This window comes from Arachis stenosperma, chromosome 8 (genome assembly GCF_014773155.1).
Source record: "Arachis stenosperma cultivar V10309 chromosome 8, arast.V10309.gnm1.PFL2, whole genome shotgun sequence".
NCBI classification, from domain to species: domain Eukaryota; kingdom Viridiplantae; phylum Streptophyta; class Magnoliopsida; order Fabales; family Fabaceae; genus Arachis; species Arachis stenosperma.
In genome coordinates this window covers 1,599,163-1,620,993 of record NC_080384.1, presented here as the reverse complement: position 1 = coordinate 1,620,993, position 21,831 = coordinate 1,599,163, and the positions used below count along the sequence as shown (strand labels likewise).

General features: G+C 36.1%; 3 protein-coding genes and 1 non-coding gene across 5 annotated transcripts; all 4 read left to right on the top strand.

Moving 5' to 3' along the window:
* The first annotated feature begins 225 nt into the window (after window positions 1-225).
* LOC130947180 (small nucleolar RNA R71) lies at window positions 226-329 on the top strand. The gene has a single exon (XR_009072580.1). It is a non-coding gene; the product is annotated as a small nucleolar RNA R71 (small nucleolar RNA).
* Window positions 330-9,655: 9,326 nt separating this feature from the next.
* Window positions 9,656-13,029, top strand: LOC130944532 (BEL1-like homeodomain protein 7). 2 transcript variants are annotated; one of them, XM_057872882.1, is made up of 5 exons: window positions 9,656-9,884; window positions 10,637-11,271; window positions 11,346-11,698; window positions 11,967-12,027; window positions 12,112-13,029. In XM_057872882.1, exons 2-5 carry the CDS (start codon window positions 10,663-10,665, stop codon window positions 12,709-12,711), a joined length of 1,623 nt encoding a protein of 540 aa, XP_057728865.1. In that variant the 5' UTR covers window positions 9,656-9,884; window positions 10,637-10,662; the 3' UTR covers window positions 12,712-13,029. The 2 variants fall into 2 exon arrangements, with proteins under 2 accessions (XP_057728865.1, XP_057728864.1); XM_057872881.1 differs by having other exon boundaries at window positions 9,668-10,022.
* Window positions 13,030-14,656: 1,627 nt separating this feature from the next.
* On the top strand, window positions 14,657-16,930 carry LOC130946857 (BEL1-like homeodomain protein 11). Its single transcript, XM_057875738.1, has 5 exons — window positions 14,657-14,877; window positions 15,049-15,862; window positions 15,938-16,332; window positions 16,445-16,505; window positions 16,601-16,930. The coding sequence occupies exons 2-5, from the start codon at window positions 15,128-15,130 to the stop codon at window positions 16,757-16,759; spliced, it is 1,350 nt and encodes a 449-aa protein (XP_057731721.1). The 5' UTR covers window positions 14,657-14,877; window positions 15,049-15,127; the 3' UTR covers window positions 16,760-16,930.
* Window positions 16,931-17,841: 911 nt separating this feature from the next.
* Window positions 17,842-20,979, top strand: LOC130946968 (uncharacterized). Its single transcript, XM_057875878.1, has 7 exons — window positions 17,842-18,332; window positions 18,427-18,569; window positions 18,669-18,940; window positions 19,052-19,206; window positions 19,430-19,692; window positions 19,918-19,980; window positions 20,443-20,979. The coding sequence occupies exons 1-7, from the start codon at window positions 18,059-18,061 to the stop codon at window positions 20,692-20,694; spliced, it is 1,422 nt and encodes a 473-aa protein (XP_057731861.1). The 5' UTR covers window positions 17,842-18,058; the 3' UTR covers window positions 20,695-20,979.
* Window positions 20,980-21,831: the final 852 nt, after the last annotated feature.

The following is a 21,831-nucleotide window of genomic DNA, read 5'->3' as shown; positions in this document are numbered from 1 at the left end:
GCATCAATTTTAAGAACTCCCTTCCTCTGAGGCATCCCATTATTCACGGAATTCCTCTCAGAAGTGTACATGAATTGGTTATTTGCAACCATGTCAATAAGTTCTTGAGCCTCTGCAGGCATTTTCTTTAGGTGAATGGATCCACCTGCAGAATAGTCCAGTGACATCTTAGAGAACTCAGATAAACCATAATAGAATATATCTATCATGGTCCATTCTGAAAACATGTCAGAAGGACATCTTTTGGTCATCTGCTTGTATCTTTCCCAAGCTTCATAGAGGGATTCACCATCTTTTTGTTTGAAGGTCTGAACATCCATTCTAAGCTTGCTCAGCTTTTGAGGAGGAAAGAACTTAGCCAAGAAGGTCGTGACCAGCTTATCCCAAGAGTCCAGGCTATCTTTAGGTTGAGAGTCCAACCATGTTCTAGCTTTGTCTCTTACAGCAAAAGGGAAAAGCATGAGCCTGTAGACTTCAGGATCTACTCCATTAGTCTTAACAGTCTCACAGATCTGCAAGAACTCAGTCAAGAACTGGTAGGGATCTTCTGATGGAAGTCCATGAAACTTGCAGTTCTGTTGCATTAGAACAACTAATTGAGGTTTCAGCTCAAAATTGTTTGCTCCAATGGCAGGAATTGAGATGCTTCTTCCATCAAACTTGGATGTAGGTGCAGTATAATCACCAAGCATCCTTCTTGCATTATTGTTGTTGGGTTCGACTGCCATCTCCTTTTCTTGTTCGAAAATTTTAGCAAGGTTGTCTCTGGATTGTTGTAATTTAGCTTCTCTTAGTTTCCTCTTCAGAGTCCTTTCAGGTTCTGGATCAGCTTCAACAAGAATGCCTTTTTCCTTGTTCCTGCTCATATGAAAGAGATGAGAACAGAAAAGGAGGAAGAATCCTCTATGTCACAGTATAGAGATTCCTTTATGTTAGTAGAAGAAGAAGGGGAATAAAGAAAGGAGAATCCAAACACGAGGGTGAGGATAGGGGCGGTGATTTAAGATGAAGAGAAGTGTTAGTAAATGAATGAATAAATAGAATAAGATGAGAGAGAAGTTTTCGAAAACAATTTTGAAAAGGAGTTAATGATTTTCGAAAATTAAGAAAAGAAATAAAATTAAAATTAAAATTTAAAACAATTAATTAATTAAAAAGAATTTTTGAAAAAGAGGGAGGTATTTTCGAAAATTAGAGAGGGAAGAGTAGTTAGTTGGTTTTGAAAAAGATAAGAAACAAACAAAAAGTCAAATAGTTAGTTGAAAAAGATTTGAAAATTAATTTTGAAAAGATAAGAAGATAAGAAGTTAGAAAAGATATTTTAAAATCTAATTTTTGAAAAAGATAAAATTTTAAAAAAGATACGATATAAAAGATAAGATAAAAAGATATGATTAATATTAGAATTGATTACTTTACTAACAAGAAACTAAAAGATAAGATTCTAGAATTTAAAGATTGAACCTTTCTTAACAAGAAAGTAACAAGCTTCAAATTTTTGAATCAATCATATTAATTGTTAGCATAATTTTTGAAAATAAAGATAAAACTAAGAAAAAGATTTTTGAAAAATATTTTAAAGGATTTTCGTAAATTAATACGAAAAATGAAAAAGATTTAATTTTTGAAAAAGTTTTAAAAAGATAAGATTTTTAAAATTTGAAAATTTGACTTGACATACAAGAAACAACTAATTTTAAAAAATTTTTACTAAGTCAACCCAAATTTTCGAAATTTTGAGAGAAAAAAGGAAAAGATATTTTTTATTTTTGAATTTTTAATTATGAGAGAGAAAAACACAAATATGACCCAAAATATGGAAATTTTGGATCCAAACCAATGATGCATGCAAGAACACTATGAATGTCAAGATGAACACCAAGAACACTTTGAAGATCATGATGAACATCAAGAACATATTTTTTTAAAAAAAAATTTTGATGCAAAGAAAACATGCAAGACACCAAACTTAGAAATCTTTCATGTTTAGACACTATGAATGCAAAAATGCACATAAAAAACATCATACAACACAAAACAAGAAAATTTAAAGATCAAACAAGAAGACTTACCAAGAACAACTTGAAGATCTTGAAGAACACTATGAATGCATGAATTTTCGAAAAATGCAAGAACAAGATGAATATGCAATTGACACCAAACTTAAAAATTGACTGAAGACTCAAACAAGAAATACAAAATTTTTTAATTTTATTATTTTTTTGGATTTTATTTTATATTTTTCGAAAAAACATATAGGAAAAAGAAAATAAGAATTTCAAAAATTTTAAGAAGAATTCCAGGAATCTTTCAATGTTAGTCTAAAGCTTTAGTCCAGAAATTGGACATGGCTTAATAGCCAGCCAAGCTTTAGCATACATAGTTCAAGCATGTGAAGAGGAAGCCTCAGTTCAAAAGAATTTAGACATGGCTTTACAGCCAACCAGGCTACAACATGCTTCATGAAACACTAGAATTCATTCTTAAAAATTCTGAAGCCATAGAATAATTTATTTTTAATTAAATTTTTTTTCGAAAATAGGGATAAATTTTTTTTAAAAATTTTTGAAAATAAAACAAAAAGAAAATTACCTAATCTGAGCAACAAGATGAATCGTCAGTTGTCCAAACTCGAACAATCCCCGGCAACGGTGCCAAAAACTTGGTGGACGAAATTATGATTCATACTTAAATTGTTGTTCGAAATTGATTCCTAGGTAATGGCCCCAAAAACTTGGTGTTCAATACCATGGTCTAAACATAATTTCACAACTTCGCTCAACTAACCAACAAGTGTACTGGGTTGTCCATGTAATAAACCTTACGTGAGTAAGGGTTGATCCCACAGAGATTGTTGGTATGAAGCAAGCTATGGTCATCTTGTAAATCTCAGTCAGGCGGATAATAAATGGTGATAGAGTTGTCGAATAATAATAATAAATAAACAGAAAATAAAGATAGAAGTACTTATGTAGATCATCGATGGGAATTTCAGATAGGCGTATGAAGATGCTGTGCTCCTTCTGAATCTCTGCTTTCCTACTGCCTTCATCCAATCCTTCTTACTCCTTTCCATGGCAAGCTGTATGTAGGGCATCACCATTGTCAATGGCTACATCCCATCCTCTCAGTGAAAAAGGTCCAAATGCTCTGTCACGGCACGACTAATCATCTGTCGGTTCTAGATCATGTCGGAATAGAATCCCTTGATTCTTTTGTGTTTGTCATCATGCCCAACAATCGCGAGTTTGAAGCTCGTCACAGTCATTCAATCCCAGAATCCTACTCGGAATACCACAGACAAGGTTTAGACTTTTCGGATTCTCATGAATGCCGCCATCAATTCTAGCTTATGTCACGAAGACTCTGATCTCACGGAATGGAAGGCTCGGTTGTTAGGCGAGGGCAACCATGCGTCGTGCACCAGGAATCCAAGAGATACACACTCTAGCTTTTGCTTGTAGAACGGAAGTGGTTGTCAGGCACACATTCATAAGGACGGATGATGATGAGTGTCATGGATCATCACATCCATCAGGTTGAAGTACGAGTAGTATCTTAGAATAGAAATAAGATTGAATTTGAATAAAAGATAGTAGTAATTGCATTAACACTCGAGGTACAGCAGAGCTCCACACCCTTAATCTATGGGGTGTAGAAACTCCACCGTTGAAAATACATAAGTGATGAAGGTTCAGGCATGGCCGAATGGCCAGCTCCCAAAACGTGATCATAGGATCAAAAATACAATCCAGGATGAAAATACAATAGTAAAATATCCTATTTATACTAGACCAGCTACTAGGGTTTACAGAAGTAAGTAATTGATGCATGAATCCACTTCCAGGGCCCACTTGGTGTGTGCCTGGGCTGAGCTTGAACTTTACATGTGCAGAGGCTTCTTTTGGAGTTAAACGCCAAGTTGTAACGTATTTTTGGCGTTCAACTCTGGTTCGTGACGTGTTTCTGGCATTTGACTCCAGAATGCAGCGTAGAACTGGCGTTGAGCACCAGTTTGCGTCATCTAATCCCGAATAAAGTATAGACTATTATATATTTCTGGAAAGATCTGGATGTCTACTTTCCAACATCGTTGAGAGCGTGTCATTTGGAGTTTTGTAGCTCCAGAAAATGCATTTTGAGTGCAGGGAGGTCAGAATCCAATAGCATCAGCAGTCCTTTGTCAGCCTTTTATCAGAGTTCTGCTCAGGTCCCTCAATTTCAGCCAAAAAATACCTGAAATCACAAAAAAACACACAAACTCATAGTAAAGTCCAGAAATGTGAATTTTACATAAAAACTAATAAAAACATCCCTAAAAGTAGCTAGATTATACTAAAAACTATCTAAAAACAATGCCAAAAAGAGTATAAATTATCCGCTCATCAGTCCTCATCGCATTCTATACTTCTATTCATGAGAGAACTCTAAGTATTCTTAGAATTGTCATAGATCTTCACATGCTTCCTAGCTAGCTTCGGTTATCGGGAGTTTTTCATTTGATCAAGTATTAGATACTTGGTGGTACTTCTCTGCATCTTACAATGCGATTAGCTAAGATCTCTTCGATTTCATTATCAAAGGATTTAATCATCATAGGCAGAGCATGACTCAAGTCACCTCTGCTTAGTTTCTCTTGATCTCACATGGAGGACTTGATGGATCTTCATAGAGGGAGGAAGTTGCACTTTATAAGCGACCTCCCCAACACACCCAATGATCTCAAATGACCCTTTATATTTGCGGATCGAGCCCTTATGAACCTTGCAAAAGGCTTGGAATTATTGTGAAAGAAGTTTAATCATTACCTTGTCTCCCACTTGATAGCTTGCATGCCTCCTCTTCTTATTTGCACATTTCTTCATCCTCTTTACAGCTTTGTTGAGGTAAGAACGAGTAACATCTGCTTGTTCTTCCCAAGACATAACCATGTAATAAGCTCCAGGGCTCTTCCCTAAGTAAGAGAAAGAAAGAAAGTGTGGTGTAAGTGGCTGCTATCCAATCACAATCTCGACCGGACCCTTTCTTGTGGACTCACTTCTTTGGACTCACTTTTTCTTTTTCATATATAGGTTATTCTCTCACAAGATCTTAAACACGATTTGTAAGTGTTCTACATGTTCTTCCAAGGTATTGCTATAGACAACAATGTCATCCAAGTGGACCATTACAAACCGATCAAGGTAAGGTCGAAAGATCTCGTTCATTATGGTACAGAAGGTTGCAGGAGAATTGGTCAAGCCAAAAGGCATCACCAACTACTCATACGATCCATACCTCATGACACACGTGGTCTTAGGCTCATCACCATCAGCAATTCTCACTTGGTGATATCTTGATTTCAATTCCAGTTTTGAGAACCACTTGGCTCTACCAAGTTGATCAAACAAATCGGCTATCAAAAGAATATGATATTTGTTCTTGATGGTTACCTTGTTAAGTGCTCGATAGTCGATGCATAGTCTCAACGAACCATCATGCTTCTTTTGGAACAAGACTGGTGTGTCATAAGGTGCCTTAGATGGACGGATGAATCCAGCATCTAGCAAATCCTTGAGTTGCTTCTTCAACTCCTCAAATTCTGGCGGTGCCATCCTATAAGGTGTTGAAGCAAGCGGCTTTGCTCCTGACTCTAATTCAGTCTTCTAGTCTACCTTCCTCCTAGGTGGTAGTTGTTTTGGCAACTCGGGAGGCATCACATCCTTATTTTCTTCAAGGACTTCCTTGATTTCAGGAGTAACTTCTTCTCTTTCAGATGTTGACTCTTCTTGTAATAGAGCCAAATATGTAATCTCTCCTTTCTTAAACCCTTTCTTGAGTTACATAGCAGAGAGCGTCGGTGGTCCTCCAGCTTTAGAGACTGTAGGGACCATGCATGGAGACCCTTTCTCCATGATGCATACTATGTCGTAGTATGGCATAGGTATTATATTTGCCTTCCTTTGCAAATCAAGCCTGATAACTATTTTGAAATCGTCCATGGGTGCTACTGAGAAATCCACAAGGCCCTTCCAAGAACCAAGAGTCATCTCAACCCCTTTTGCTACTCCCTTAAGGGGTTCACCCTTGGTATTCACAGGTTTGAACTAACCATTCTTTTCGGTGATCTTCAACCCAAGTCTCTTTGCTTCATCAGGCGTGATGAAGTTGTGTGTAGCACCAGTGTCGATCATAGTCATGACGGGTTTTTCATTGATAAATGCCTTTACATACATCAAGCCTTTCTTTTCTGCGGTGCTTGCCTCTTTGTCCTTCACAGCATTCATGAGTTGGATAGATCCAACACACTCATTTGCTTGAGTTTGGGCCTCTCGTTCCTCGGCAATAGTTGCCAAAGTCCCTAGTTTGGGACAACCCTTCATTTGGTGTGCTCCTTGCACATGAAGCATCCTCCTTTGGGCACGAAAGCCTTCTTCTTTTCCTCGTACTCTTTCTTTGAAGAGTATTTTCCTTCCTTTTTGGTTGAGAAACTCTTCTCCTTGTCTCCCCCACCTTTAGTAGAACTAGGCTTGGAGGAAGACTTGGGTTTAGAGTCTCCCCTATGATACTCAGTGAGTGATTCGGCCACCACGATGGCCTCATCGACATCCTTAACATTCCTTCTTTGTAGTTCTTGTTTTGCCCAAGGTTGGAGTCCATCAATGAAGAAGAACAATGCATCCTCTAATGCTAAGTTGGGGATTTGAAGCGGTGAGAGTTGTGAACTCCTTTACGTCGTCGCTAATTGTACTCTTATGCTTCAACTCCCTCAACTTCTTCCTTGCTTCATAAACCACATTCTTAGGGAAGAATTGTCTTTTCAATTCCCTTTTGAAATCTTCGCATGTGGCAATGTTGCAAGTATCCTTCTCTATATCTACGCATTTTCTCTTCCACCACAAAGTAGCATTATCAGAAAGGTAGAAAGCTGCAGTGCGTACATTTATTGCTTGTTCGACCACCCCTTGTCTTTCGAAGTACCTCTCCATTTGCCATAGGAAGTTCTCCACCTCTCGAGCATCCCTCACGCCCTTGAGCTCCTTTGCCTTGGGGAGATCAATCTTTGTCATCTCCCTTATAATGGTTAGTCGAGATTTTGCCTCCTCGAACCAAACTCGAACTTCCTCAAATAACTTCAAAGAATTCTCAAGCTTCTCTTCGATTTGGAGCATGTTTTCTTTGAAAGCATATAATTCTCCTAACATGTGAGCCTCGAGGGTCTCCTTATCGTGTTCTATTATTTGGAAATGCTTATCCATAGAGGATAGAATATTCTCCAACACAGAAACTCTCTCTTCTAAGAAGTTAGAGTCCTTACCTCTAGGCTCACTTGAAGAACGAAGCTTCTTGCCTCCCCATTGAAAAGGAATATCCCCTTTGAGACTCAACATGCTCCATGGTTACACTAGAAGTCATACCCACAAACCACTTGTGCTCCCTCTCGAACCTTGCTCTGATGCCAAGTTGTCACGGCCTTGGACACACTCCAACGCTACCATGCCAGCGGACTTACTCAACCTCTTGAGCTAAGACCAAGTCAGCCTAACCCTCAATATTTAGCAAGAAAGCTAAGAATACAAGAGAACAAGGAAGCTTTGGTGGAAGAACACTTTATTGCTCAAGTATTTATTACAAATGATTTACACATGATTCTCACATTAACTCTCACTCCCTATTTATAGCCATCCACCTCCTCAATGGATGGTTTGAATTAAATCTAATCAACGGTCTAGATTAATCATCTAGAACCTTCATTACAAATATCTATCCTCCCATATTTCTCTAAATACTTCTAGATTGTTCCATACTACTCTTCGTACTCCTATATACATCCACACTCTTCTAGAATACTCTATGACATTCCAGAGTCTTCTAGAACTTTCTAAGGTATTCCGGGACCTTCTAGGATATTTTAGAATGTTCCAGAACTATTTAAAGCATTCTCAAATACTCCAGAAAACTATATAAATACTGTTAAATCTAACCTGCTAAAATTTACCGTGACATTTCGAAATCTTCTAAAAATTTTTTAAGATATTTTAGGACTTTTTAAGATATTCTAAAACATTTCGAAATTATTTAAAACATATTTAAACATTCTAAAAAATTATACAAATAAAGCTAATCTTCTAAAAGTTATATAAAATATATATGTCGTATATTATTATTACTATTGTATATGTCTTGTGGTCGAAAGGTATTGGATTCTCTAAACTAGTGTGGAAGAGGAACCTACCTGACTAGCTAGGTGCCTAGGTCCACTTCATGAGGAAGCTAATTAGAAATATGGGATCAAATACCTCTGTTAACATTCAGCAATGTTAATTACAAAGCTAGAAAAAGAAATGAAAGCTCATAGTAATGTATAATTTTCTTTATCCAAATATCATTGCTACTTGTATCATACATAAATCATCTTGACAGTTGTTTTTCTTATTCTTCTTTTTTTTTTTTATTTTAAGAAAAATTGACACAACAATTTTCTCTTACCCCGAAAGTCAAATGAATCACAAGGATGCAAGAAGACAAAATAAAGTATTTATGAAAAAATAGTATGGCCGGGGAAGATGACAGAAGATAGAGAAAAGAAAATTTCTCAGAAATGAAATATTCTTTCCTATTGATGCTTGACTATTTCTCCAATAAAACAATTTTTTAGTTCAAAAGTCTTTTGCCATTTAATAGCGTCTAAGTGTATTTCCTTTTCAAATTTGATCCTCGTAAGTCATTTACATGAATATATATGCACACGCCATTAATCAAATACAAGTTAATATTAACTATTCAAAAATATAAAGTCAATATCCAGTGTAGTCTCTGCGATCATTTTGTTCTGAAGAGATTACGAGTTTTTTAAAAAAAAATATTTTTTTTGGTTTTTGATCTTTAATTTTATGAAATTGATTAGTCTTTGTGTTAATAATAAAGAATATTAACAAAAGAGTTAATCAGTTCCATAAAAATAAATATTAGAGACCGAATTTTTTTTTTTTTTGAGAATTTTATTATTTTTTAAAATAATTATTAGAAATCGTTTAAGTTTTTTCTCAAATTATCATTCACAGAGAGAAAGATGATGATGTATGGTGGGTTCCAATTAGAAGAGGACATGAAGCGTACACGTCGACGCGTGAATTTGTCACTTTCACCTACTCCCTAATACCCAATCCGGCCAACCTTGATATTCTCTCCTTTTTATTCATACAAAAACATTATAAATTTAATTTCCAAATTAAACTATATAGTATATAGTCTGTGCCTCACACATTCGTGAATCTTGATCACGGTTGTTCAGTTCTTCTTCAATTCTGTAATGGATGATCAATTCAAATTCAACGCATGGGGATGGAGAAAGGGATAGCAATATGATTGTTAATTTATTCATAATTAATTAAGATTTATGCGTTAAGTTTTAAAGGAGGGAGGGGAGGTGTTACACCAAGCTACAGGTCCACCAACTGGTGGTTATGCCTTGAACCCTTGTAAGCAAACAACCACACACACACATATACACACACTTGAACATGACACAATTTATGATATAACTTTTGTCACACGTGAGAAACTCGATAATGATTGACGTTAAAATTTACTAATTATTTATTCCTTTTTACCAATACCATAATTTCTTAACTTTTTTAACTTTTTATATATTTTCACGTTAAGAGAAAAGAGAGAGAGAGAGAGAGAGAGAGGGTAGTTGGTGTTAACATCCGCAAGCAATCAAGGAAGCAAACAAGTCATGGGTGCGGTGTTATTTTTTTAATGATTTAAAAATGAAAATATAATAATGATATGTTTGGATTGGTTGGTGCCGTTGTTCCAATGAAAAGGAAGTAGTTGTGGCTCTTCGTTTCAAGTATCTCTCTTGGGATTGCCATATGTCTGCCCTTCCTCACACTAAGGTTTTTTGTTTTTGTTTTAATTTTGTCTCCTCCATTTCTTGTTTCTCCACATCTCTTTACTGGTTAGTTTTCCGTTTTTCACTCTTATTACTCCCTAGCTTAGCTTCCTTGCACTGAGTACCCACCACTTTCTTTCAGGTATTTCACTTTTATGAGTTTATCCTTATCCACTGTTTTCTTCTGTTCATTATGCTAGCTCAAAGTGCGTGTTGTTCTCACACAGTGGGATTTCATGATTACAATAAAGCAAAAGTTAGAACTTAGTGTATATTAGAACCAATGAATAAGGTGCTTATAACCAGCTTAGATTTTTCTTTCGCTTGGACTTTGTAAGAGATCTTTGAGCTATTTACTTAATTAATCTATGCAGAGTGGTTAGTTCCAAGTGTTGAATTATGGGGATTTCGATTTGTTTCGTTTCAGATTTGGTTTATTTTTTCTTAGCTATGTTGGTGTTTGTGAATTCCATCTTTGCATAAGCTTAATATATGGTGGATGTGTTGACCCTTTTGTGCTTTGAAAACGTAAATAAAATATAAATATGTACTATACTATATAGTATGTAGTTCCTGTATATCCTCAAACCAATGCAACATAATGGAAAATTAATATATACAACAACAGTGTTGAACATTAGCCTAACAGTAGTGACGACCACGTTTGCTTTATGACAACGTTTTCTTTTCCTTTGAGTATACGGTAATTTCTATTTTATTAATTTTGTGTGCGTGGCTCAAAAAACTTTACTGCAGTTGAGCAGTTCTCGAAATCTATAGAAATGTATCCCAACCAAGCATTCTCTTCAGGATCCTATGCTGAGATGTTGTCTGGGAATCCTTTATTGTCTCATAACTACAACAATAATGGATCCGTTGGAGCACCAAACATGGTTGATCCAGCATGTAATTCTTTTGTAGGAGGTGAACAAAATGTACATGGCCAAGGGTTATCTCTTAGTCTAGGTACATCTGTTCCTTCCTTTCAATACCAGTATGATGGAACTACTGCTGCTGCTGAATGCATGGTATCTTTATCTTCTGGAGGCTTTCATGAAAGTGCCAAAAGAGAGGGTTTGTACAATTCCAATAACTCTGATCCATGCATTCAAGGATCATTCTCAAACGGTGTATTGAACTCACACTATCTTAAGGCAGCACAGGAGTTACTTGATGAAATAGTTGGTGTCCGAAAGGCTTTGTTGAAGCAACCTGGAATGGAGAAACAAGAAAAGTTCAATAATGGCATTGATGGTGGCTCCAAGGATTCTGATGGAAAATGTAACAGTCAATCTCTGCAAAATAATGTCAAACCTCCTAATGAATTATCAGCTGAAGAACGCCAGAGTTTATTGGAAAAGAAGACAAAGCTTCTGACCTTGTTGGATGAGGTAAATTAAATATCCTTGGTAATTGTTGGATCATATCATATAATAGTGTTTAATTTGTGATATGGTTGAATTAGGTGGATAAGAAATACAGACAGTACTGTCATCAGATGCAGATTGTGGTGTCATCTTTCGACATGGTTGCCGGATGTGGAGCTGCTGAACCTTACACATGGCTTGCATTGCGCACCATATCTCGCCATTTTCGGAGCTTGCGTGATGCAATCAGTGGACAAATTCAAGTGATACAGAGGTGCCTTGGGGAACAAGAAGGGATTCCACGTCTTCGTTATGTTGATCAACAGCTTAGACAGCAAAAGGCACTTCAGCAACTTGGTGTAATGAGACAAGCTTGGAGGCCTCAGAGGGGTCTCCCCGAAACCTCTGTCTCAATACTTCGCGCTTGGCTTTTCGAGCATTTTCTTCACCCGTATGTCATCACTTCCTATTTCAATATAAAAAACTTACGTACAGTTGTCAAATCATTTGATGGTTTTCAATTATCAACTTTACATGAAGATAACTGCATCCGAGTCTCTAACCTTTTCAAAATATATGAAAAGCTATGTTCAAAAGGATGCATCTGATCTTAGATAAGTGAACAAATGAACCTTTTTAGAAGCGAACAAGTGAATTTTTTTTTAAATAATGTTGTAATAAAGTTATTAGATAAGTTTCATTTTGTAAATTGAAACCAGGTATCCCAAGGATTCAGAGAAAATCATGCTGGCAAGACAGACAGGCCTGACCAGAAACCAGGTACAATAATTAATTGAATTGTAAGTACAGATATGGTTGGTATTTGGTAACATTCATATTATTAATGGTATTGATAATGATCAGGTGGCAAATTGGTTCATCAATGCACGGGTGCGGCTATGGAAGCCGATGGTTGAAGAAATGTATAAAGAAGAGTTTGGTGATTCTGATAACATAAGCTGCAATATTCCATCCGAAGGCATTGTGAAACGTAAAAGAGATGATGCTGAAGCCTCTGATAACAAAGGGGAAGATGATTCACAAGACAATTTAGTAACCATTGCTGATAGTGTCCAACAAGAAGGGCATTTTCATAAACATACATCATGTTCCGTGGATGAGAACAACAATAATGGGGTTTATAGTTGTGGAAGCATAATGGGTTGTAGCACTAGTCCTGCTGCATATGATTTTGCAGAGTTGGGTAACTTTACATCTACCATGGGTGGCCACGTTTCTCTTGCATTGGAATTGAGGAACTGTGAAAGGGATGGGTTTGGTGGCATGTCTGATAATGATGGCATCCACAAGAAAAGACGTAATCATAATCAGGGTTTGGCTTCTTCTTCTTCTTCTTCCTCCCCAGAGACTGATCACCTGCTAGATTATCATTTCACAGATTCAGGAAAGCAACAACACAGGTTCAGCAGCAACCCTCATCTTCTGCATGAGTTTGTTGTCTGAAAATCTGAAATATCTACCAAAAGGGAAATTGAAATATCTTTTTGGATCTCTCTGGAATGGTGTACCACCAAAGAGAAAAGCTTATGCATGATGCATGCTACTTTGATCATTCTTCTTGTCCATTATTGTTCATAAAAGAAGTGATGTAATATTACTAAACCGTACAAAAAATATATACAGGTAGGTAATGTGTAGATATATTTCTCACTTTGTAATACTTCAGATGATTGGTTGTATGTAAAATTTTGTAAGGAAAAGGGAACACATGTTGTTGCATCCATTCGTATATAATGTCGAAAAATAAGGAATCTTGTAAGAGATACGTATCATGTACGATGATTTAAATGTCTTGCCTCTTGTTTGCAAATTGTGGTCCATGAGAAAGTTTGTGTCATTGGTGAATGATGATGATTTTCTTCATAACTTGCATGGCATAGTAGGAGTAGTACAAACGTGATTATATTTAAACCAATGTTAAGAAATAAGAGCCCATGTTTTGTTTTCTAGGTGTAACACTTGGTTTAATTAAGGCATTAATCATGTACTCATTTATTAAGTGACAAGTGGAGGAGTTCAAAATCCAAATTAAAGGAACAAAGTTTAGCAATAATTACTAAAAACTAAAAAGGGCATCCAAAGGGACCAACCCAAAATGAGTCTTATCAGCACTCTTAAGGCCCTAACAGGTTACTCTACACCGATCTATTATACATTTTAGGTGATTATTTATTTTCACGAAGATGTCTTCATGTAAATATAGTATTAGGTACCCTTAGATAGTTCAATCAAATATATTGAGTCAAACATGTAAAACAATCTTTAAGTGTGATTCTCTATAGGAGTATTCACCTGCATTTTATGGTTGTTACTTGTTTTCTCTCCATACAGAAATTGTGATAATCAGTGTCCTTTCAACATCCCTATGCATGCTCACAGTGCCTAAAGGGAAAGGAAAAAGCTAAAGATATTCTTTCTATACATCCATGGCATTTATGCAGGGTCACAAGCTGACAATCCTAGAACTGAGAGTGTGCAAAAGATAGCACACTTTCCTCCTCTTTTTGCAGATCACAACAATCCAAATGAACAGCACATTGTTAACCTATGGAGGCGAGGCTCTATAATATCCTGTGAATGTGATAAGAGAAAAAGAGAGATACTATACTATGCACTGTTTAAGCTGCTTTTGAGTCTCCCAAAAATTTATATAACTGCAGGTGCAGGCAAGGACTAAAGCTGTAAGAATTGATGCTTTTGCTTGTTGGGGACCATTTTATTTTTCTGTCATTTTCTAACGTAGCCAATTAACTTGGCTTCTTTTAGGATAGGCCAGAACTCTGTCTCATAGACTCATAGGTCTGTGCTACATGATAGATATAGATCTTCTGCCTCTGCTGGTAAATATAGGGGAAATAATTGACATTGTTACATTCGCTGAATTATAAATTATTATTTATATATATTATCAGTAGAAGCATATTTTGTATTATTATTATTGAAATGCAGAAAATCCAAAGTCTATAAAGGTAAGCCTCCCCCCTGTAGGTCCACTTGCATTTACAAACTGCCTTGAATTTGTACCCTCATTTCTCTGTAATATTTATTTATTTTTACACACAATTACTTCAATTATTCTAATGAGTTTCCAAGTACTCGGTTTTGACTTAGTTTTTTGCTTTGCCTTTAAGTAAATCTTTTGAACATGTTAACCTTCAACACATCTAAATCGTACCAATAAGTAGTTAGAGTTAATGGGGTAAAACCGGTTCTGCAACTTTTGTCTTGTATTCAAGTTGTTAGCATGTACTTTAATTTTACCACAAAATTTTTATTTGTGTTCTTCACTAGTCTCCTCTTGGCCTGACAGTGACACCATCTCCTAAAAAATCTTTTATCTTTGATTCTTGCATCTCCGCTTTATTTCTATGCTCAATATATTATGATTATTATGAATAGAGCTAGCTAGCTGCATTTCCCCCAGGATCAATGGCTTGGTTTTTAAACAGTGTAGAGGTCTTCATATATATATATGAAACTTGGGAGTTGATTGTGACCACTGCTTATACTCACCAATGAATCCACTGCTGAAATTTCGATGGGCTTTGTGCAACTTAGTACGGATTGGATTCTTGACTTCTCTGCATTATTATTAACCTATCTCTTCAGGTAGCTTTTTACACAAATAGTTCTTTCTGTACGTGGAAAATAGTGTTTGTTTTTCTTTTCCTTCAAGTTCCATTTCACCATTTTGTTTCTCTTTTTTTCACAATTCAGAATCACATGAACATTTTTTTCTTTTGGGTTTTAATATATAGTTCTTTGTATCCTTCACTGTAGAGTGTAGTAGTACAGTTGCAAGATAAGGCTCAACATACTCCAAATTCCAGGACCTGAAAGAAATTAAGGTCCATTCATTATGTCAAACTCCATGACCAATCAAAACCAATTTGAGGGGCAAGAGTTAGATGCTGCTTATGGTTCTTGTTTGAGAAACAACCCTGCATTCACTACTGAGTCCATAGGAGGAGTGTTTTCCATTATGGAACCTCACCATCATGCACTAGCTTCAGGCTCTGAGATGAGTCACACAAGGCATTTGATGGATCTTCTTGGAGCAGCTGCTAATGAGAGCAATCATCATCATCATAATCATCACCAACGACGACCTCAAGGGCTCTCTCTTTCCTTAGGGTCTCACATGATTGTTCCTTCTCATGATGAATACAGTAGGCATAATAGTAGATCCTTCGTTAATGGTTTCATGAACCCCAATAATTACTTCATCCCTGCCCAAGATTCAAGGGCAGTGGAGAATAATCTAACCAGTGACTACTACTTCAACAGTGCCACCACCACCACTACTTTTGCTTCATCTTCTGCCTCTTTTGGAAGTGAATCTTTTGCTGCTCTCATTGGGAACTCTAGGTACCTCAAACCAGTACAGTCCCTTCTTGAAGATCTTGTTGATGTTGGTGGAAACGTGGTTGATAGAATCAATGACAAGTATGTGGAGAAGTTGTTCCATGGTGGCAGGAACAGTTCCCGAACACTCTCCTCACAGTTCAGGAACAACATAAACACTGGTGTCTTGTCAGCTGAAAAACAAGAACATCAAATCAAGATTGCAAAATTGATTTCTTTGTTGGACGAGGTTGGTACTTGGTACAGTCTTAATGAATTCTCTGCCTCTTTTAAGTAATGAAGTTGATATAACATTGATTTTCAGGTAGAAGGGAGGTATGAGAAATACTACCATCAAATGGAACAAGTGGTGGCATCGTTTGAGATGATAGCAGGTGAAGGAGCAGCAAAATGTTACACTGCATTGGCACTACAAGCCATGGCTAGGCACTTCTGCAACCTCAGAGATGCAATAATGTCACAGATAAATTTGGAGAAAAAGAAACTGTTGCAAGATTTGCCTAAACAACTCAACAATGGGTTATCTCAACTAAGCCTATTTGATAGAGACACAAGTAGACAAAGCAGAATGTCTTCTCTCCAACAACTTGGGATGATCCAAAGTCAACGCAGCCAACAAGTTTGGAGACCCATCAGAGGCTTACCTGAAACCTCTGTTGCAATTCTACGTTCTTGGCTCTTTGAGCACTTTCTCCACCCGTAAGCAAATTAAAGCAAAAGCTAAAGCTTCCTCTTTGTTCCTTGCTCATATCATATCATATATGAATAATGTTATTTTTGATGTGTATCTTTTTTCTTTCTTTCTTTGCAGTTATCCTAATGATTCTGAGAAATTAATGTTAGCGTCCCAGACAGGTTTAACTAAAAACCAAGTAACTACTCCGAATCAGAAACCTTTTTGTTTGTTGGTTGTGTTGTGATGGATGGTCATGTCTATGTATTTAAAGATATTTATTGTTGGTTTCAGGTGTCGAATTGGTTCATAAATGCAAGGGTACGGCTATGGAAACCAATGATAGAAGAAATGTACGAACAAGAGTTTGGAGACTCTTCAGAAGACTCCAACCCACAACCTGATTTCACCACCGATGATGCTACTCACTGCCACCACCACGATTCAAATTAAAAACGAAAAAGCAGAGAACAATTACTCTTATTATTACTATGTAACATGACACAATGAGTCAATGAGATTGAGAGCCATTGTAAACAATTTTTTTTTTGTTTTTAGTAGTCTTTTTGTTTAATCAAGAAGTAACAAGTAAGCTTGTATCGAAAGATTAACAACCTGGTGTAAAGTGTGATAATATCTAAAATTTATTGGATAACTAAAAATTATTGCAATGTCATGGAGCAATTGTATAGCATCTCTTTTTTGTTTGGGTGGAGTAAGAGAGTAGCTTATTGTATATCATGTTCCTACCGATGATTATGTAAATGCTTACTACTACCACTTATACAGTTATACCATTTATTACCATCCATGCATCATACAAATTTGGTATCACTATCACACGACTCGATTGATATATGACAATACATTCAAGTAATATATGATATTGTTTAATATTCTGATAGAAAAATAACTACTAAAAAAAGTTAGGTAAATTCTAGAGATGTTCATACAAATGCACCTAAATAAAAGTAAAAAAAATAAAAATAAAAATAAAAAACCATGGAACACAATCATAATATATAGAACAATATAAACAAAGATGTAATATGAAAAGGGATAAATGATATATTATAAACATCTCGCCTATAAAAAATACAACGGATTGTGTAGTCAAACTCATGATGCATATTTACAATACTAATGTAAATGAGTGAATGAAATAAATTAATTAATTAATTAAATAAAATAATTTATTATTAAAAATATATCACCTATATTTAAAAGATATAATCTGACAGGTCAAGAATTCAAACCTCTCACACTTATTTAAACGGACAATTGAGTTGACCACTCAACCAATTTAAGTTGGTTTCTTTTGGTATTATTATTATTATTATTATTATTATTATTATTTCTGTTGTAGAATCTGGGCTCACAAATTGGGCCCATTGAGGTTTCCACAATAAAAAAAAGAGATGTCCGGGGTCCTTCTCCCAAATCCGAACGACAGCAGGGAAGGTAGTATCTGTGCCAAAATAAATAAAAATGGAAACAATAAAAAAAATAAAAATAAAAATAAAAACGGAAGCTAGATGGTAGATTTATTAGTATTTGTGGTAGAATTTAAGAATTGTGGATTAATTAGTATGTTTGATCTGCGAAACGAAGGCAGTTAGTGACCAAGTTAGCAATGAGACCTTGAAACCCAAAGATCCAGCAGCAGCAAGAACCCTAGAAACCAGAATCACAATGACAATGTGGAATTAGTAGGTAAGAGATTCATAAATTTGGGAAGTAAGAAGCGAAGCAATGGCGAAGCATACCCAGGCATGGATGGGAATGCCGAAGAAGAGATGGCCGCTGATGTTAGTGGCATTCTTGTCTCTCTCCACTGCCATGGTTCTCTTCATCAGACCCAACAGCTCCGTTCCCTGCACCCCCACTACCGCCGCCGACAACAACCACTTCGTAGACCAAGACAATCAGATTCGCTCCTCTCTCCAACTCGGAAACGCTCCCTCTCCCCTTGATTTCATGAAGTCCAAGCTCGTTCTCATGGTTTCCCACGAGCTCTCTCTTTCAGGTCCGTTCTTCGTCTCTTTCATTTTTCCCCTTTTGTCAATTGAATTCAGGGAGGAAAAGAATGTTATTTTGTGTATGTGTGTGTTGTTGTTCAGGTGGTCCTTTGTTACTGATGGAGTTGGCTTTTCTGCTGAGGGGAGTTGGTGCTGATGTTGTTTGGATCACAAATCAGAAGCCTCCAGAACCTGACCAAGTCATTTACAGTTTGGAGAGCAAGATGTTGGACAGAGGAGTTCAGGTCTGCTTTGTTAACTATTCTCTGAATCTAAACTCGCTTTTGATTTCAAAATGAGTGACTTTGGATTTGTATTCATAAGCTTCACTGTGTTGTTGATAGGTTCTGCCTGCAAAAGGTGAAAAGGCTGTGGATACAGCTATTAAGGCTGATCTAGTCATTCTTAACACTGCTGTAGCCGGCAAGTGGCTTGATGCCGTTCTCAAGGAGAAAGTTTCCCTTGTTCTTCCAAAGGTTTTATGGTGGATTCATGAAATGCGAGGGCATTATTTCAAAGTGGAATATGTTAAGCACCTCCCTTTTGTTGCAGGTGCCATGATTGATTCTCATACTACTGCTGACTACTGGAAGAATAGGACTAGGGAACGTTTAGGGTACACTTCCTGCTTCGTTTTTTTTTTTTTTTGGATTTTTTGCTGCTGCCTCTTTTCTGTGATAACTGAGTTGTGTTTCTTGCTGTGTGCCATGGTCTGACTTTGTTGTAGCATTAAAATGCCTGAAACTTACGTCGTACATCTTGGAAATAGCAAGGAGCTTATGGATGTTGCAGAAGATAGTGTAGCAAAGAGGGTTCTTCGCGAGCATGTTCGAGAATCTCTTGGAGTGAGAAATGATGATCTACTTTTTGCCATCATAAATAGTATGATTTACTGCTGGCTTGTAGTTACCTATGCTCAATCCTTGATTGGTATAGTTTTATTCAATCTAAACATGATCTGCTAGGAAGAATGCAAGATTGTTTTCTGATTAAAACCTTTTCTTGTCTAGTCAATCCTTCCCTACTTGTGTTGTTTGTATGCTTTCCATTCATTTTGACCTTTGTATTAGTGTATGTATTGATCTCCATGGTGGTATAACTGCAGGTGTTTCACGTGGTAAAGGACAGGATCTATTTCTCCGATCCTTTTATGAAAGTTTGCAACTCATACAGGAGAAGAAACTGCAGGTGCCAACTTTGCATGCTGTAGTTGTGGGTAGTGATATGAATGCTCAGACAAAGTTTGAAACTGAGCTGCGCAAATTTGTTGCGGAGAAAAGGATTCAGGACCGTGTTCACTTTGTTAACAAAACCCTGGCAGTGGCTCCTTACTTGGCTTCGATTGATGTTCTTGTTCAAAATTCTCAGGTATCTTCTGATACATTACTCTTGTACAATACATTGTTTTGAAGAATAAAAGTTGCTAAATGACTTCAGAGACATGAAGTTAATAGTAGTTCAAGGGGGCCTTAGCCCCCCAAAATCATTCAGTTCAGTCAGGAATCTAAAGATAGAAAGCATTACTTATGTTTAAAATCTGGTTATAAGTTTTTTTTAGGGTTTTACTTATCAATGTGCTTCTCTATGTATCAGGCACGAGGAGAATGTTTTGGAAGGATAACCATTGAAGCAATGGCATTTCGCCTGCCTGTACTGGTATCTCCTTTACTAATATGATTCTCCTTATTAATATGGCCTTTCCTATCTGTATGTGTTTAATGAGGCCAGAGAATTATAATTTGGATTTTGGAAGTCTGTTTTATCCAGACAAATTTTTGTTCATAGAAAACTGAAATATGCAGCCAATGCTTTTCCAATGAGAACTAGGTACAGGTACTCTTTAAGTTATCGGCAGTCAGATCATTTGTTAGTTGCAACTGTATTTGATCTCCTGACTATATTCAAGCCCTGGTTATTGTAACTAGTATAAGACATTCTATTTTCGCAATTTGTTCTCAATAAATGATATTGAATATTAACTAGGATAAGGGCAATCCAAAATACCTTTTATTTGAAATATATTGTCACACATATATGGTGTTATTTGTTTCTTGCTGCAAAAACAATGACATATTAAGGCATGTCTAATTATGTTTCTTCTCATTTAAATATTTGCAGGGAACTGCAGCGGGAGGGACAATGGAGATTGTGGTGAATGGGACAACCGGTTTCCTACACCCTGTTGGAAAAGAAGGCGTGACCCCTCTTGCAAATAACATTGTGAAAATGGCAACTCATGTTGAGAAGAGATTGACTATGGGGAAGAAAGGGTATGAGAGAGTGAAGGAGAGGTTTCTGGAGCACCATATGGCACAGAGAATTGCACTGGTTCTTAAGGATGTTTTGCAGAAGGCGGCCAGGCAGAATTAAATTAACTAGCTTAGGCACTTTGCTGTTAAATTGTAAATTGATTCCACAGGAAGAAGAGAATGAAGTGTATACCTTCCCCTGTACTTTGTACCATATGTCTTGGGAAATTGTTTGATTCATTTCTTGTGTATAGCTCTGTCATATCATTCATTTCCTCACTTTTCACTCTTCTTGCCTTGCTGCTTGGTGATCAGTGAATTTTAGAAAAGTAAGTGATGTGTTAAAAACTCGTGCTAAGTGATTTAGTGATGTGTTAAAATGAGGTATTTCTTGCCCTTCTTTTTACTGTTTTGAACCAAACGAAGTTCACACTATCATCTATCATGTTCACGTGCTAATCTTTTACTGTTGAAGTTGTAAAATGAAGCACATGATTCTAGACTCTAGAGTAGGCTTGGAGAAGTGACTAGTGAGGTTCAATTTGCCAAAAGGAAAAAATCATGTTTGAGTATTTAAAGTGTGATTTACCTGACTGTAAACATAATTAATTATTTTCATTTATTCCAGAAAATTTTCCGTTGTTCGGGTGACATTGTTTTAGCTCACTCTTGGCTCATCCATACATGTCTGCCTGGTAATGGTAAACTGGTAACAGATTATTAAAATAGCAAAACCCTAAATTGATATTAAACACTAATTAAGTAAAGACTGTTATTGTTTAACTAACAAAAAATATAGCATTATCTATTTAATAAAGAGCGTTTAAAAACGGATAAATTATTTATCAAACTAATGAATTTTAAACTTCGGCTGATAAAAAGATTTGTAACATCAAAATCCAAAAAATAAAAGAAAAATTGGCAACTTAATGCAGCTTATTTAAATTTTTGCTAATAATTGTTGTAAAAGGTTGTTACTTTTAAATCTTAATTAATATTTCACTTAATAAGCAAAATCTTTATTTTCCAAAAATATAAATAAATAAAATGTTTACGTATTTTTCTTCAAATTTTAACTCGTGTAAATGGAAATCCAGTTGTTCAAAGTTCTAAAAGGTAAAATATGCCACAGTAGTTCCGTGATTAGGGCTTGTTTGGAGAATTTTTAAAAAAAAATATTTTTTTAAATTATCTATTTTTAAAAAATTTTATAAAAAAATAAAAATAATTTTATGTTTAGATATTTTATATAAAAAAA